Here is an 18,986-nt window from a genome sequence, read left to right as displayed (position 1 = left end):
TCATCTCACGGCGCACGTGCCTGCAACAAGTGTTTATTGGTGGAATGGGTCAGTGATGCCTATCAGGGTGAGAAGTCGCGTGTGGGTATTTAAGAAAATGCAGAAAAGGGAGACAAAACCTAATATGGGTCTTCGCTTCATGAATCAGAGACGAATCGATCACTGTAGGTTAAAAATAAGTCCCTGCGCTGGCCTTCACAGGTCTAGAGGAAACACAGCCAGAGGCCTCATCCTTTCTGAAGGCCCTGCGTAAACAGGACATTGAAAACACAAACCAATCCAACACTACAAATATGATATTGACACATAAGCTGGGAAATAGGAACACAGACTCAACGGGTGAAAGTTAAGCCAAGCGTTATTTTGCAGGTGTCTCTGGTTGTCAGGGTTGGCCATTGATTTGGGGCCGAGTTGTCACTTGAGATGCAGTCTGTATTTCTGTATCTCTAGTCTCGGGATTGGAGGAGTGCGAGACTCCGATACTCAGTATACAGTATAATGTGCATGTCAATTAGAAGGGAGGGGGGAACTTTGTGGATGGGACCCTGGATTCCAGTATTCGGCCTAGATACAAAATGAATGATTGTTCCATCTGCTCTGGCCGTTAGGACCAAGCTTGCGGATTGTCAGCCAATGAATACGTTCTCAATTCTCTCTGAAGAATGGAGACTCAGTTCGCCCACATAATGCATTTCCAGCACTGAATCTTTGCTCAGGTCACTCTGTATTTTTTATTTAGAGCTAGATTCCCAGCAAGCAGTGTGTGAATAAAGGAATTCTGTCTCTGTTCGTTCTGGGAGCTAACCCCCAGTCCCAGTGGGCAATATGTCAATCATACAATATGTCTTCATAATTTTCCCAATGAGCAATGTGTCAAAACAAGGAATATTTTCTCAGTTCACTGGGTATTCAAACTCAGTATACCAGACATGCAATGAATTCATTAACGCATGCTTTCCCAGTTCCTTCTGGGTGTTAGAACCCAGTTTCTAAGCAGGTCCAGCACAATTAATTAAGACTTTCTAATTTTGCTTCAGGCGATAACATTAAGTTTCCCATCACGCAGAGTATCAATCAATGATCACTTTCAGGCTGTGCGTTAAGATGCGATTCTCGAGCATGCAGTGTATCAATTAAGATATAATTTCTAAGAATCTTCTAGGTGCTTAAGAGGCCGTCTCTCAGCGTGCAGCGTATCACTCAGTGAATCAATACATGTCACTTCGCTCTGGACGTTTAAACTCTGTGTCCCATGTTTCCATCAGGGTGCATCACACTGGCCACTGTCCCCTCCCAGAGCTGCTGGAGGCCTCTTATGCCTGATCCTGTTGCTCGGCTTTGTACCTTGGCATCTGTGGGCCCCTCCTGAATTTTCCTGTTGAATGTTTCTCTCCGGGTGTTGATGCTTGTCCACAGGTTCTGCATCGCGGTGCTCATCAGACTCTTGTCTCCCCCCCGACTCTAGTCCACCTCGTGGCTCAGCAGGTTGGACTGGGCTTGCTCCTGGCAATTTGCTAAGCTAGTGCAGAGAACCCCTCTCCCTCAAGATACGCTATCATCCTCCATCAGCAGTTTCCTGGTCGCTCACCAAGCAGCAAGGGTGCTCTCGTCATCATCCACCCGACAGTCTCATTGTTTCACATCCAGGGGATGCGTATGCTCCTTAAATCACCTCCTGAACCATAGACACCCTGGTAACAATGGTCAGACTCCTGCTTTGATGGGCGATTCTGGGACCGCTCTTCTATGGTTCCTTGCACGCCTCCCTCACAGCAGGTAGATGATACCGTCCTTGCATCTGAGCAGGGTTTATCAAGTGGTCATCAGTTGCCTCTCCTGACCTCAGTCCTTCAGCAAAGACTCCAGAGAGTAACTCTCTCAGCACAGTCCAGATGGTAATTTATCTCAATGCATATTCTGCGGCTATGCTGCCAATTGTAGGCCGTACAGTTCAGCTACTACAGCAGTGTCATGGGTTTGTGTTGGCGTACACCTTGACTGAAAAACATTTTGCAGATTACCAAAAGAACGTAAGCCAGCCATTGATATTGTAAATTTGAGATATGCACATTTTTTAATAGGTAGTTTCTTAAATTAAGGATCATCCATTCAGCCTGGAATGGACTATAGCATGGTGTCACCTGCAAAGCAATACTTATAGCAGCAGTAGAGCCCAGGAGCGAAACGCAGTACCTTAATTACATTTATGATGGCATGCATATGAATATTTCATTCATCTTTAATACGAATGAGCATAGTGGGCTGTGTACTATACAGCCTGCCTCCTCCTACCCACTCTTCAATGACATGCAGAGTTCCCTAGAGATCAAACTCATCTCGTCCCATTATACAGTTATTGACTTTGGCCCTCATACTCTGCGTTTTTATTCCTAATTGTAATATCCTTCACTTCCGGCAGGAGATCCTGAGTATGTTTTATTTTGTCTTACTTGGTTTTCTGACTATTCCTTGATGAACCTGAGTGCCTCTTGCACCAATCGTAAGCCCCTCAAGTTGGTTGTGCCCCAAGTCACCCTGGTTCCCTGTATGACGTATCTTGCACAACTGACTATGTAGGATCCTGTGCTTGGCGAAAGCCTTCGTTTAGTTTTGGCTAGTAGGTGGCAAACAGGTAGAGTGGAGATGACATTCGAGGATGGGGACACAGTTTGGTTGTTTACCCAAGAAATTGAATGTCCATGGCATTGTTCATTCAAATGGCCGTTCCCACCCACTACCTGGCCCTTGCAACCCAAGACACATCCGCTGGGATCGCTTTGAGCTAGTTCTATAAAGCAGTAAGATCAAACTTTATCCATCCACTGTTATTTCTACAAAGTTTGCTGAGTGTTAATGGAGTCATTGCAGCTGCAGTTGTTGCTATTGTTGTAATAAGACTGTCTTAACAGAAGGTGCCATCAGCCACTTAATTTATGTGCCTATTCCAGAGCTACACAAAAGCCCAAACTGTTGGCTTTGCCAGTGCTTTTTTTAATTCTAGAGGTGTCCAGCCTGCTCTCTCATAGGGGTGTCAGTACAAGAATTTCCTGTGTAAACCTGGTACATATACCAATTGCTAAACATTGTTTGTACGAGACAGAGAATGGGCTTTGCATGTTGTCAGTCACGCTTCTGGCTATTGCCTGACTCTTTTGCCAAAACCAGACCTGTTATGGAAGGTGTCTGGATACAAGCAGGAAATCGGGGTCAAGCTCGGGAAGAAGCCAGCAGAAGTTGAATGTTAAAGCCCTCCAGTAATTGGACGCCTACCCAAACCATGAAAACATTCAACTGTGTCATTGGGAGCTGAGAACATCATTTATGTAGCCAGAGGGTTGACATCAGAACGTGAAGACGAGTGTCAGAGCAGAATAAGATGTCTCCGTGAAGATGAATAATCAGGACGCTTTACTCGTCCCTGGATTCTTCCGAGAACTGCTCTGACACCAAACCTCATACCGTTATCTGTGGAAGTCCTGACGTGCTGAAGCCCTGCACCTCCCCTGCTAAACAGCAACCTGTTTTTAGTACATGATGATACGGCAGCACATATGGCTACTAAGGTAGAGTTTCTTTTTAAGCACCCCATTTTGTCTGTAGGGTAATTATATCACCCTACGTTTATTTTAGGGAGCTATAATTTAGTTTTGGCTGAATAAGTGGTGCAAACCAATGTACTGCATTCGTAGCCAAATGTACCTTATTGGTATGCATCTCGGTACTATTGTATTATTTTCAGTCTTGTTCACTGCCATTTTGGTTTTGAGGCATTCCTTTGTTTAAGGGGACCAAGAGGTAGGTCTACAATGCTGATGTGCAAACACGGCTAACTCTCTGCCCAGCCGTGAGCACCCTACAGCGGTTTGAGCTGGTTTAGACCAGTCCTTAGTCCTAGACAGGACAATGTACATACTGTGTGGGTGGGCATCAGTGTTTGGTGATTTCTTGGAACAGTCTGATTGCATGGCTGCCAATGCCTTTGAGTGAGTGCCCCTGAGTGTGAACGGAGGTCGATCTCCTATTTGCGAAAAGGGGAGCTGGCTTGGGACAGCCCCTGAGTGTTCTGACATCACTAGAGGAGACCTTAACCCGGGCCCAATTCTGCTGGGATTTGAATAAGTTGCTTACTTGCCTGCTGGAGGATCTTTGACACAGGTCTGGCCATACTGGCTGGTTCTCTTGTCCTTACTTTAGCTCTGGTTTGCCTTCCCCGGCTCTCCTTATCCTCTCCCCTGTTCCTGCACACTGGGTGGGTTGGGATCCCCATGTTGGGACCATTTCTGGGCGTCTTACTGCCTTCTTCTTGATTTGTCCCTTTGGTCATGTTTGGTCATGTGGGTGAAACACTTGTGTATAGGCGTGTTATAAATGCCATATTATATCATATCATGTACCTTCAGGTAGGAAGTTGCTGTAGTCTAGAAGGGCAGTAGGACACTACTACCCCACCTCTGCTGTTTGTCTGCACTGTCCTGGGTTTTCTCTGTAGGTTCATTTTCTGCTGGCTGGCTGGATGCTAAACTGTGCCCTTTGAAATATTGGAATCTGCTTGGTCAGGCACCCCCATCGTCCTAGAGCCATCTGCACCATTGTGTTTACTCCTGGCTGGTGTGTGCCACTCAAAGGAAGTCCGATAGTCCTTCTTTTGGGGCACCTATGTCGTGTTGCTGTGGGGTTGAAGTCCGAGAGTGACCGGGTATTTCAATTCGACCTGCAAGGAAGATTTTCTACTCAGTCTACTGATTATGGGGATTAACTACTTCACTGCCAGCCTTCCTCATTCCCTTAAGTTAAGCCTGAGTGCCCTGCCACAGGTACCAGCACACAGAGTTTGGTCGTTCCATTTGATTGTAACCCTACCATACCTTAGGTTCAATGGTTTCACATCCGTCCCTAGAAGGTTGTGGAGAAATCTCCCTAACAGTGATTCTTGACCCAATGTGCAGAGCAGTGTCACAGGACATCAAGGATGAGCTGCACCCAATAAAAAACCAAGCCTGCCAAATGCCTCCACGGACCCAACTCGACACACCCCCGATTCTGATTTCAGAGTCAAATGCACACACTCAATCCATGATTCCCACCGCTCATACTCTAGTTAAATACACGCCTGAACACCTCAATCAATGTAAGGGATGTGTGCCTGCAATGCATGGATGGTAAAAGGATGTTCTGCCGTCCAGACCCCACATGCATTTCCTCTGCTGCACGTATCTTGCCAGTCAAGGCCGTGAATGACATGTGAACTCATGTCACAACAGCCGGGAATGAAATAGTTTTCCATCCCGTTTCAAACTGAATATAAAGCAGGTTTTTCATCAATTAAAATGTTAAAGAAAGACATGCCATACATCACAGTAGACAAGCATTGATTTGTAGAGTGATGTAAACAAGAGGTGTCGCTCTAGAGGATTAGTAATGACATGAAATGGTTTCTGTCTGAGCATAGCATGAGATCATCTTTTCATTTTCAGGATTACCTGCATCATGATAGGTGCATCGGTCAAAGGGTGGGCCAGTATCAACAAGCACCGTTGAGTCGTATTAGAAGTAGAAACCACTTTAATTCAATTCAATAACATTTTTATTTGATTTAAAAATTAAATCAAAGCACATAAACATACGTTTTTTCAAACTAACACTCAATTTCATAATTAAACCTAAAACGTAACTAGAGTCAAAATATAACAAAATTAACAAGATCCGCCAGGGGAGTTGCCAGGTCTGGAAAAGACCCGGGGCTACGCTGATGTCAGAACTGTTGGGACTGGGGGCTAGGTAGTCTTTTGGCTGTAGCTCCTGAGATTCTATCCGGGGCTACAACCAAAAGATCAAGGGCTATAGCCCACTTAGCCCCCCTAGCAACGCCCCTGAGATCCGCTAATGCGTTCAGACAGTCGGTCAGTAACATTTGCAGGTACAGACTCTGCCTAACATGGAGTAAGTGGGGCTCATGTTATAATGGGCAGAACGAGAAAAAGGGGCATGAAAGCAAAGTCTATGGCTCCAATGTCTCCAATTTCGGCTCCAGCCCATTTTCATGCTCACACAAGTCGGGGGAGGGGCACGCCGTGCTTAACTCCGCCCTCTTGTGTGAGCACTTTGTATTAGGCCGGCATGAGATTGTCATGCAGGCGTACAATCAAATGGATTCTTGTGGATTCCGTCTTGAGTTAGCACCTGCTAAAGAGCAGGCGTATTCCATAGCAATACATCAATATAGGCTGCCTGCAAAAGGCGATATTCATTTTTTAACAAGATGGAGAGCAAAGGGAAAGAGTAAAGGCAAGTTCAATTGTTTTTAATCTTACCTGGTATGCTACGCCTAACAAATGTTTAATTTGCGTGCAGGGGACACAACTGCATGTACTTGTAAGCGTTGGTGGTCCCCTGCATGCAATATTCATGACCTTCAGTATTTTTATTAAAGTGGCTTTTATGCAAAGTATATCACCCAGCTATTGTACGCCGTGATTGGAGGAGGCCTGTGCAATAGCCTATGTTCTAGAGTTACTGTCAGTGAGATAGCAGAACACAGGACCTGTGCACTGCTGAGATTGACTCTGGCATCCAGAGAGAAGAAACCCGTCATTTCAGTCTTTCCACATTAACAGTGGCAGATTGTAAGGACATAAGCAATGGAAAGGGACCTGGGAGCTAGTGGAAGAAACTGTGTGTACAATAAAATGACCACAAAGGAATAAGACCCACAGAGGTTATTGGAAGTGAATTGATCATTGACAGGAAGATTGGGAAAACTAACAGGTTAAAGAGAATTTAGGTCTGATTGGCAAGCACTAGGGTTCGGTATTGAATTGCTACATATTTTTGAAGTCACCACCAGTTGTCTTCAGAGCGAATATTCCTCTATGACAATGAAGGGGTCAAAAAGAGCCAAAGGAACGAAGTGCACAATGATTGTATGTGATGATCAGTCTTCAATATAAGCATCTGAAAAGAACAGGGCAATGGGAGACGCATGGTGTATGCATGAGATTTATAAAGGACTGGCCTGCCAAGGAGGATGCATGTATGGGGGATAGCACACAGGGTTACAAGTAGGGTACGGGAGTAGCAAATACGCTAGCATGGGTAAGGGGAGATGCGTAGCCTGGATTCCATCTGGATGAGCAGCTATACTTAATGTTAATAATAGATTGAAAATTGATTGATGTGAACAATACATATCAATATATCTTACCTTCCATAAAAGCACAGCCAGCAGTAAGAAAATGATAATGCCGATAAGCAAACTGATAGCGATGATCCAGCCAACCACGTAAGCACGAGGCTCCTGGTTGTGTAACGCCTCGAAGACCACCTAGAAAGCAATTAGAGAGAGAGATGTGGTCATTGCTTCAATTAGCGAGATGACGAGTTCCTGGCAAAGCTCAGCGTCCTTGGTGAAGGTTGCAAGGGTGAAGGTTGCAAGAACACCATGAAGAGGCTTGCAAGTGTCAGACAAGTAACAAATGGGAATTGGAACCGTGTCCAGCTGGAAAAAGTGTGCATGTTTTCAAAATGACCATGGTTTTTCCATGAGTGCTTTAAGCAGCAGCAGCTTAACTAATTATATACACAATGTTCCGGAGTCTGGGCGTCCCAAAATCACACACACCATCATGTTTCTGATATCTGTTTATTAAGGAGCAGTGGAGTGGATCATTCAATCCAAGAAATATTGCTCGGTGAAGAACGCAGGCTCAGATCAGCAATTAGGACTGGGGACAGCTTTTGGTTTTGGAAATGTAGAAGATAAATAGATGACATATTAAGGACAGCGGGTCAGCCAATCAGATAGAGTCTTGTGGGAGCAGTCTGTGACTACTGGGCCACACATCTTCTGTAATCTCTCTAACACGCAGTGTGTTCAAGGAACTGACTGTCATAGAGCAGTAACTGCTGAAAGAAAAGAGGGAGGAGTGGAGGGCAGGAAAAGGGTGACACCTTCATGTGTTAATAGCGTTATTGACCAGAGAATCAGTCAATAATGCTACATTGTATTCCTTGCCCTCCTAATGCACTCGCATCTGTGGCGCCATCTTACATGTTGGGAAAGGGCAAATAACTGTTGTTAAATGGCTCACCAGCCAATCGGGCTGCATCATGATAGTTTCACAGAATCAGCTTCTCCTGTTCCATTATGCACCATACATATTTTGGAGGACAGGTTGTAAACTAGAACCAGGAAGATGTTTCAAAATTGAAGCCATCGCAGTTATCTTCTGACCAGAGCTCTCGGCAAAGGTGTACTGATAGAAGGTTTTCCATCCAATAGTTCCACTGTTTATCACTATGACAGTCAGCTAGAGGGTGGGGTGCAAAGAGGTGCAGATAATGGCAGTGGAGTAAGCAGGTCTAATGCCAGCGAGTGTCAAACATACGCTTTCGCAATTCATGTTCACGGACAACATTTGCATGAATTACGACCACCCCATGTTACCCCGAACGCAGATAGCACCAGGCATCCAATATACTATTTGGAGTACCAGTAAAAGTGCATTGCTTAAGCAAGGTGACCATGCAATGCATCTATGTACTCCGCCAAAGAGTAACAGCACAGGGAAATGCATATTCCCGGTGCAATGCACGTGTATATTCATTTAAAATGTGCACTGGCTCAACCAGTCCCAAAAGGTTAATTCCTCCAGCAGGCCCACCATCTCTACATCAGACACTATTCTTTCAGTTTAAGCCTGCGCTATGTAACCATTGACAATTTCAGAATAATGTGAATTAACTCCTCAATATTAGTCACAGCCTATTGCACTATTACAAATACAGAATGTCTCAAATCTGGTCCTATGTTCTATTTCAATGATTTGGGCCTAGAATTTCTTGCAGGCAAAACGTGTCTAGGAAAATGCTTTCACTATAGCCCACTGCCAACACCTTCGATAATATTACTACTTCAGTGCCACCTAGGTACCAAAAGGTGCAGAATTTGAAACAAGCTCGATGCAATGCTGCCCGCCTTATTCCCGACCTGCAAAGAATGGACCACAGCACCAAGGCCATGAACCAACAATATATGGGTTTCCAAATCCTATGCCTCGCCCTCAGCTCACTCCATTGGAAACACCCCCTTGCTCTCCATACTATTCAGTTTACCTGACTCCTATGGTTGGCCAGCGTCATAGGCAGAATCAAGGGCCCCCCTCTCTTCCTCTCAGCCTGCAACCTCTAGCCCACAATAGTTGACGTTCTTAACTCTTATGTCACTGTTACCTCAGTCCTACTTTACTCTTGATCAACTTCAGCACGCTGAAGTGGCCTTCGGGTATGCAAGCGCTTGACAAACGTTCAAAATAAAATATACATACACTAAATCACCACCAAGATGCATTCAAATGCCTGATAAACTAAAGTGTGAGTAATGCTGAAAACGTCCACAGGGCAAAGCCAACTTCTGTGCTGCGTATTTATCGTATTAGGCAGTAAACAGTATCTTTTCCTGTTTTTTGTGTGCTTTACATGGGTAGAGATGGGGCGCAGGGTTAAATGATACAGGTATTTATACCACGCAGCGTCACCAACTGAATTGGTCCCCAGGCGCTCAGGCGGATGTGTAAACAAGAAGGTGGGATAGGTTAGTCTGGTGAAGAGGGAGTAGGAAAGTGAGAGAAGTGATGTGCTGTTGGCGCCTTCAGTTCGGTTTTCACCCTGCGCTGAGCTTTGGTGTGAATATCGGACCTTTGCGAGACCTCATGTGCTGTTGGTGCGGTTTATGTGTTATTTGTTGCAGTATGGTGAAGTGTGTACGGTTTGCTGAGCGAGAAGATGGTTGTGTGGATTTTTGGCTGAATTAGGTATGCAGAAATTTAAGCTTAGGGTTAGTGGGTTATATATCCTAGTCCTTACAGATCTTGTTCTATGTATCCAGTTGTCCTGTAGGTAGGCTTAATTTCCACTTTTCTTTCATGTCCATCTAAGTGTTATGAATGATGGCGTGGCCCATTCCCGGCTGTGTTGTATTTGAACTTAGTGTAATTGGATGGGGTATGTCTGGTCCCCCCCTCTGGAATTGGTGTTGTAAATTAGTAGTCACCAACTCCCTTGCTATCTATTTCCATCAGTGGTCTATTGGTGCTTATGTGTAATTCGGGGGGGGGGCAGGGTGCTATTGATAAATCGTCCTTCTGTCACAATCTAGTTGTGTTTAATCCATAGTTTCATCCTATCATAGCTATCTCTCAGTTGGTAAGTTGGTATGCCGTAGATTGTCTTCCTTAGATTCTGTTTATAGACAATAGCTTAAGGGATCCGGGATCGGTTCCTTCACTCATCATCATTTCAGCTGTGTATATGCCCTTGTAGGCGTTCTTATAGTTATGAGATAAAGAGCCAGAATTTGAGGAGTTTTCTGAATAGTAGGTGATGTCTTATGTTACGTATGTTCTTTGGTAAATCGTTCAAAGTTTTTGGTGCGAGGTGAGAGAAAGAAGATCCTCTGAATTTTCTTTTGTTGTAGGGTTTCAGTTCCAAGCAGACGTTGTTGCTTTATCTGAGGGTCCTTGTCGGATGATGTAGGCTTAATTTGTCTCTCAGGAACTCTGCGCCTTGGTTGGGGATTGCTCTGTGTGTGATGCACATTGATTTGAACTTGATTTGCTTTTTTATTGGTAGCCAATGCAGTGTTTTTAGCGCTGGTGTGATGTGTTCTCTTCGGGGTAATTTGAGGAGGTAGTTATTTTTTTAGAAGTCATTCAGGCATACCTAGATACAGGCTATTGACGTAGTCTACTCTGGACATGATGAGAGTGATGGCGGTAAATGTATTGTTGGCGAATGGTAGGATCTTTTCTACCACTCACAGGAGAAAGAGGCATTTCTTCATTAGAGCATTTACTTGTGGCTCGAGAGTAAGTTTGTTGTCCATCAGGACTCTCAGGTTTTTTACAATTGACGATGGGGCTGGGGATGAACCGAGTTCCCTTGGCCAAGGGATGTAGTGGTTGTCTCCTCTGATTAGCCATCAGTGTGGGCCGCACACCTGTAATTACCACGAATGGTTAAATATTTTGTATTTTATTTTTTGTCAAAAAATGTATAATGATGAATAAAACTCAATTCAAATAATGTTTGAGTCATTTTCTTTAATCCACAAAATTGTGAATTGATAAATGCTTGTCGTTGGTTAAAAATCACCAATTTCTAATTTGCTGTTTTTGTAGGCAAACGAAAACCCTATGGCTAATGCATTTCGGAAATACTAATTTCCTTCTTCAGAGCCGGGTAAATCAACACAGGATTATTTTAGTTCTACTTTATAGTCTGTGCTTTGCCGTTTATGCGTGGAGATGTCTCGGGCTCTCGCCCAGATGGGTCCGCAGCACTACCAGAAGCAGTCAGTGATGGTCAGAGAGGAACATCCAAGCCCAGAGCCAGCAGAGGTCACACACCTGTGCTGGCTAATTCTGAGGTCTCACACCAGTAGCAGTAGCCGAGGCAGAAGCAGTAGCAGTAGCAGAAGCAGTAGCTTCCAGTGGTGCTGGAAGCTAATGCCACCTGGAAGGTTGTTAAGACTGCAAACCCTCACCAAATCCACTTCTCTGGACTGTCCTGGATCGCCACCCACATTTTCCCATTGTCCTGCTACAGGGGCATTTTTGCTTGGGTGTCAGCCATGTTGGCCTGCTGAGCTGCTGGGGTCTGCTGTGTGTTGGTTACTCTGTCCTCCTGGAGCCATTTACATCAGAGATTATGCTTTTGGATGCTTGGATCCACTACTCCGAAGGAATATTGCTCTTCTTTTGGGTCATCGAGATCATTGCTGACTGCATCCTTCATCTCACCCTTCAAAAGAAGATTCCTACTTACCAGATTGTTCCATCTTCTGGGAGCTAACTTTCTGTAAGAAAACACTGTGAGAATATACCTCAGGGCCTGGGTTAGGTGGGCTATTGAAGATACTCACACTCTGGGGTCCCCAAGGTCTGGGGCCACTGGATCTGCAGGCCCCCACCAACTTCATTTCTTCATTGCTTTACATTGGGGGCTAAATCCTGCTCTGCTTCTCGTCTTCTGGGGTTGCTGTGAACCAACCCAAGCACTGGATCTCTTATTTAGGGTCTCCACTGGTGTGCCCTGGGGTCAGCTGCATTATTTGTTCCAGTGGGGAGGAACTGGGACTTACAATGCTGTTCACAATAACTGAAGGCCACCTGAAAGACTTGCTCCTATTATTTTATATGGGGAACTTTTTACAACATTGGAATATCTACAAGTGATATTGTGAAGTATTTGTCTGAACTGTGCCATTTTTCTAGGGTCCCTTTGCCATCCCTGGAGTTTCTCACAAAGCCCTGGATGTTTAGAAACGCCCCTGATATATTTGGGATTTTGAAATCAATGCCTCTGGATTTACAGTGTATTAACGTGTGGTGTTAGTTTCCCTCCTTGGAGTGGAATATGCCCTTCTGGGCCTAGGGACTGTATAACACAAATATATGCTGCACTTTGATAGACCTTCTGTTGGTCATTGTGTACCTATGTGTTTTACCAATGTGCTTTGTGCATGCAGTGCGATCCACACAGGTTACTTTCTAGTCAGAGTTAGGGCATGGTTGTGTGTTGTATCTAGTAGCTCAAATGTGCCACTGTACTCCATTTGGCATGAAGCACCCCCACTATCCTGGGATCTCACCCTGCGTGTTAGGAAAGATTTATCTTTTGGCAACTTTCCCTCCATAGTTCTATGGACCACCAAACGTTTTGCTTTTGTCCTTGAACCTGTCCTGACATTTTACAGGGAAATGAAGACTTCAGGTTTACTCCTCTGACCTTTGTACAGATTTTCTTATGGGGAGACGGATCACTCCTTCAGACTATCAGTACTGGGAAACAATGTTTTGGTAACTTTTTAACATTGCACACAGCATCTTACAATGCAGTGCAGTGGCGATACTTTTATATCACCTTAGTCTTTTAAACTTGGGATTTGTGGTTACATTTATATGTGCCTAAAGCTGGTGGCAGCAATTGTATAGTGACAAAGTTTGTGTTATTTCTAGTGTGCACATTTGCGTGTATCACGTAAGGCTACTAAACGTGGCTAATGCCCTAAAATGGCCACGCCACAAGCTCTTTGCTTGTTCTTTGGCCATATTGTTGTTTGGACCTCTTCCTGCTTTCCCAGGCCAGGAAATCCCATATGAGGCCATGCGCATGCGCGGGAAAGCCTCAGCTTTTGCAGGCTAGTGATGCCTTTGTGTGTGTGACCGAGGAAGGGGGTGGAACTGTCTGGTCCCAGTCCACATCTATGATGCCCGGAAGTCTAGGTGGGGGACATGAGTGAAACCCACAGTGGTCCCGCCGGTTGAACCACTGCTGGTTGCTTGGTGGGCCTATTGGTGGGCTTGGGCTTGCTTCCAACCAGATTCTTGGATTAAAAGAGGCTTCCTGGAGCCATTTCTCCAGATCAGCTTTGGCGCCAAATGTCCTGCGTAGAAGAACAGCTGGCTGAAGATCTGACGAAGGCTCGCAAAGAGCTCCAGCATCCCTTGCTGCGTCTGGCCCAGTGAAGCCCTGTTGGACTACCTGATCTACGAAGGCCCTGAGCAGTGCTTCAACCGCTGGAGCGCTGGGACCAACCAGTCTCAACATGTTCTCAAGGATCCAGCCATCCTGAGCCTTTGGAAGTGTTGTTGGAGCACCCGGTGGACTGATCAGCTCTAGAGTAGGCTACCTCACTAGAACCATTAGTGTTTTGCATTTGCAGTCAGAACTTCGGTAGTCAACAGCTTGTGGTGTGAGTCATTGTCCTGACGAATTTCAGGCTCCCAGCTTCAGGGGATCTTGTTCTTGAAGCTCTTCTTCAGCCCCCTGCCGTCGCCTGTGTGTGGCGATCGTCACTGGAACTCACCTTCCTGTGTCTTGTGACGTGTCCTGAAGAGGTGTGTTTTGCAGTGTTCCTGAGTCAAAAGAGAAATCTGCTGGGAATCCAGCAGCACAGCTCCAGGGCATGGGTCCCATTGATTCAGGCTTCGAAAGGAATATGCCAATGCAAAAAGGCTGAAATACAAAAAACACAGCTCACCAAGACTGTAACCATTGTCTAACAATCTTGGTTGTAATTGATACATACCTAGGTTGGGTATATTTATGCAGGACAGGAATAAAATGTATTTTTCAATTCTGAGGGTGCTCGGTGTTTGTAGTGAGCGAGTGAGTAAGTGACAACAGTTTAAGGTCACAGCTATTACGAAACGAAATATCTTGAGGTACCAACTACCACTCTACAGCCAGCAAACAAGTGACAGGCTGAGGAGGAGGAGGAGGAGTTAACATTTCGTGAAAGTTAACAGGTGGATGTCTAGGTGATGATTACATTCCTGTTTTCTGGAAAGGTGGGGACTGCGGGTAGGCCTTGGTTGCTTACGAGGCAAGTCCATTTTAGGTCAAGCGGCATCTTGGGGAGCGGGCATCCTGCCAGAATTGCATACATCAAGCAGTGTCGGTTGAAGTGGATCCATGCTTTGATATTCATCCAAAGCAAATATTCTATGAACTCTGCGATCTATGATCACTTCTCTGGACCCCGCAGCACCAGTCTAAAATTGGCAGGCTGGACAATCTAAAGGCAGAATAGGAGCCTTGACGGGAGAGAAGTGCAAAGGACACCACAGCCTTCCAGGTGTGAACTTGCTATTGCCTCCAGGCTTCAATAGTAATGACATATTGTGGCATCTTTCCAGGTGTGCTTGCCTGCTTGAACGTTTTGTCTTAAGACCAGTTGCACAGATAAGGATAAAAATGGTTTTAAACCCAGCTCAGAATTGTTATTATTCAAAACTGAAACGAGCCCTGTCTGATCACACTTAATCGCTTAGTAATGTGTCTGGTTCCTTGGTTTACAGTTTGATTTCATTAATTGCTCCTGTCTTTTGTTGTCTATTGTTCACCTTGATGTGCTGCATGCTGCATTACAGCGCTTGGATGCCTGAGGGTCGTAAGCACTATAGAAAATTAAATAAACATAAAAATAGACTTAAACCGTTCTTCCGTTATCTTTTCTCGTCCTCTCTCAACAAAGAAAACAGTTTTCACTGGGAACCAATTCTTCTATGATTCCAGCTATTTCGACATGTGAGTGCCCTGCTGTACGTAACTTTCCATGACCTAAACAGCCTTGCCGACAAACTAAAGCAGATGTTTTCTTGCAGCAAATTGGGTTCTCAGGACTGATGATACATTTCAACATTGGTCAAATCTCATCCCTTTATCCGTATCGTTTTTTACAGCAGTTAGAAACTCTTTTATTCGTCAAGACGTGTGAAACCCGCGTCGCTTGGACCGTGACAAACATGAAGCAAACTGCCATGGCAAAGGAAAACAGATTTGCTATTAATCAGTTGCTGATGTTGCACAGAGAGATCAAAGCCATGGGCAGAGGGCTGTATTCCTCCCCATTCCTCCCACGCGCCCTCTCCACAGCACTCCAGAGTCCAGTCCAATAGTATGGCCAGAGCGTGCAGCTGGAATCAAGATTCAAATGCGGCCGGGATTCAGAAAGGATCCATTCTCTGAAAACTAATTCAGGAAAAAAATCCGGCTCGTGGGAGGTAGGGCTGTGGCTGTGGTCCATCAGCAAACTCTTTAAGTCTAAAGAAAACTCTATTCTGTTTTCTTTTGCTGGACCTCTACTGAATGATCTCAAAAAACAAGGGGAGGTTATGGAAAACAGATGCGAGGGGGCGAGAGCGAGGAAGGGTTGGCTGGAAAGCTCTAGCGCCAGTCAACAGAAGCAGCATTTTCGACAGTAGATGCGGGCATTCGTGTTTTAAGCGAGGGCCGAGAATTGGCCAGGAAATTACACCGTTCCAATAGTGAACAGCCAACGCATCTTGACTTGCTCTTCGCGTTGCCGCGCATTTATATTGTGCCATCGCATAGAGTTACATTGCAATTCTCTTACCATGTTCCCACTTTACTTAAAACCACGCCTCAGAATTCCAAAGGGAATCTAGGGGGTCCGTAGCCCATAAGTAAAAGCCACACACCCCCAAAAGGCATCATATCAAAACGAGAGGATCCCATTGAACAATACGAGTCTGTCTGATGGGACACGCCCTCAGACATCTCAGGGTAAATGAGTCCTCTCTCAGTGTCCTTATACCTGCCTATGTCATGTTATGCTATTGGTTCTTGTATAGCATGGTTACTTCTATGGCCTCTTGGGACTTTGGCTCCAGAATGAAGGGTGGTAAGTGGGGTTGCGGGTGCAGAGCAAATCTGTTGTTACTAAAATGTTGGTGTGGGTCACAATGGAGAAACCATGCTCTTCTGGTTGTAAGCGCCTAGGGGTTCAGAAACATGTGGTGATGTGTGTGTGTAGCAGAATGAGATCACAGGGTGGTCGAGTTAGGTCATGCCATACAGAGTTCCGAGGCATCTTCTAGTTACTTGAAACAACACACACCCATAACCTGTATTGCTCACACTAACCCATACTTGCCAACATTCTGTGACCAAAAAGATGTAGGATTTTTCAAGTTTCAAAAATAATTCACATAACGATGACATCTCAGGAAAATACAAAACATACATTGATGGCACCATTGACGCATTCTAAAAGCCTATCACGTCATATTTTAACTGTGATCATAAAAAACTGCATGCCCGGGTTACCAGCTCTCCAGCACGCCCTTCCCATTACACGCGTAGCACAGCCATTGCTGTCCAACCTAACACACTTCCTCCACCTCGGAGTGCTGCTAGTCGAGGCTGTGTGCCCGCCTCATCGCAGAGAGCTCATTGAAACATGACAGCGGGCATCTGCAAAGAGTAAGCTGCCACTTCTGCACCCTGCTCGGTTACTTCTGCTCGTGTTGAATTAGCAGGAAGGCCATTATCTTGTGCTGGTACTCGCACAGCGGCTCGGGTTACAAAGCTGGCATATGACCGTTTGTTGCCATTTCAGAGGGGGTTGCGTGGGTTTGGTTAGAGTGATTCATGAGTCTGATGTGTGAGTTTTTTGGGGATGTCCATCAGTGACCCACTCTGGTTTCTGTGCCGGTTGCTCTGGCGAGGAAACTGTCCAATACACAGAATTCCAGAAGAGCAGAATCCATCATCGGCTGTGCACTGCAGTGATGGATGGATAGATTGATTCTGGGCACTGACTTACAGCCAGGGTAGGGGGAGATGGCCTCACCTGAGATCATTTTGCTCATTGTGGGAACATTGAACACTGTGGCCCACCTATCCACCATAGGCCAAAGACCAGGCAAGAGAATGGACAACTTCCACTCTGGAAAAGGCCTGGGCAGAGAGTGACACACGCCTCCCCGGTGGCATCGGGTAATCTCGTGCTGTGCTGGCATGCATTGACACGCTGCGGTGGCGGCAGGCTCCACACTAATGCTGAGAACACTTCAAGGACAGCAACGGGGGCAGAGGTCCTGGCTCGTAATAGTGTGTTGCAGGCAGCAGGCTGGGATTTACTAGGCCAGGGAGATCGCCGCATGTGCTGCATATTAAAGCAGCGACAGCATTCAGATGTGCACAGGTTTAGATTGCACCTAATGCGAAGCAGAGGCTGCTATCACACAGCCGATGATGCCAGAGTAGCGGCGAGGCATCGTCGGCTGTGGCTACCGCCTGACTTGATGCTGGCTCTTAAATGTGCCTTCCAGGCTGGGGAAATTACGAGCAGTGTACTTACAACTTCTTACTGTTAGAGGATGGCTAGTCATTTGTTTTGATGCTGGTGCTTCCCAGTGTATTGATGTTGGGTTGTGTCTTGTTCTAATGCGTGCCCTCCTGTGGAATGGCAGGTGGGTTTCAGATCATCAGTCTTCTCACGGGTTCATGAAGTGAAACCTTTCAAGTAAAGAAGCGCATGAACCATGAAAAAGATCTGTCAAGCACATAACACGCCCCTCTGTCGCCACTGGTTGGGCACCGAGGGACGAGCAGTTGTCTTATCCTGTGGAGTGCCCTGCATACCAGCACCTCAAAGACTTAGGGGCAAAACTAACATGAAGCCAACCAGCAATGAAGCTGGTCATATTTTAATGATACCTTCAATCATTTATGATCAAATGTACCCACAACTCCATTCTTAATACGACGAATTCACATATATCACATTGCCAAACAGTACACCTGATGCAGGGCGGGACCCTGGCACAGTATGGCAATGCCAGTGCGATGCATGGCGGCTGTTGATATGAGAAACGCTCTTAGTGGAATTAACTGGATGGATTAACATGAGCTAAGCAGATGCAGTAATTCCATTTGAAAGGTTTTTTGAAGCCTAAAGATTGTTTACGGTTGGAAAAGGAAACAATGGGAATAGGTCAATGGCTGCATGTTATTCATTTGAACAGGGCCTCATTAAGAGTCCGGCGGTAGCCGTGCCAGAAAAACCAGAAAAACCGGCAGGCTGCCACTGGACCCAGAATCAATTTCCACCTCCGGACTTGCCGGATTTACCAGGGCATTACAGCCCCGGCGGTCCGGTAATTCCGGAGGCAGAATAACGTTACTCCCCATCCCCATGGAGTCAGATAGTACTCCATGGGGATGGGGACCATGGAAACACTGCCACCCTAATTAACGGTGCCGGTGTTTCCATTTCCGTCTGCAGGTGGGTGGCGTTACTCCCACCAGGTCAGACCTGGCAGGAGTGATACGACCCGCCTGCAGAACTCTTAATCTGCCGGTCCGGAAACAACAGTGGCGGTGGGTTTACCGCCACCGTTGTTTCCGAACCGGCAGGGTCATAATGAGGCCCATTGTCTGATTCTCAGGGCAGTTGCTCTTCTTTAGACCCCCAGCATTTTCCTCAATTTCCAATGATCTGTTCCGTAGGAGCCCCCGTGGCTTTCAAACTCTCTGAAAGTATTCTCTCATTTTGAAGTCTCAACTCTGCTCCACAAGGATGGAGTTTCATGGCGCAGTGATTCGAAGAAAAACATTCGCGTTTTGCCATCAGTCTTTCAGAAATGTATCCAGAGGCCACCCATATTGTGTGCATGTTC

The 18,986-nt window shown here is 45.8% G+C and overlaps 1 protein-coding gene across 1 annotated transcript in view; it reads right to left on the bottom strand.

Annotated features, from left to right (window-relative positions):
• The window catches only part of ITGA9 (integrin subunit alpha 9), a 1,159,507-nt gene that overhangs the window by 89,410 nt on the left and 1,051,111 nt on the right, over nucleotides 1–18,986 (bottom strand). Inside the window, exon 27 of the mRNA XM_069613210.1 lies at nucleotides 7,202–7,321. Coding sequence (XP_069469311.1) covers nucleotides 7,202–7,321 — 120 coding nt within the window. The remainder of the gene's footprint in view (nucleotides 1–7,201; nucleotides 7,322–18,986) is intronic.

Source organism: Ambystoma mexicanum, chromosome 5p, assembly GCF_040938575.1.
Source record: "Ambystoma mexicanum isolate Mex_15411 chromosome 5p, UKY_AmexF1_1, whole genome shotgun sequence".
Taxonomy (NCBI): domain Eukaryota; kingdom Metazoa; phylum Chordata; class Amphibia; order Caudata; family Ambystomatidae; genus Ambystoma; species Ambystoma mexicanum.
Note: the sequence above shows the minus strand (reverse complement) of the source record. Positions and strands in the feature narration are given on the sequence as shown.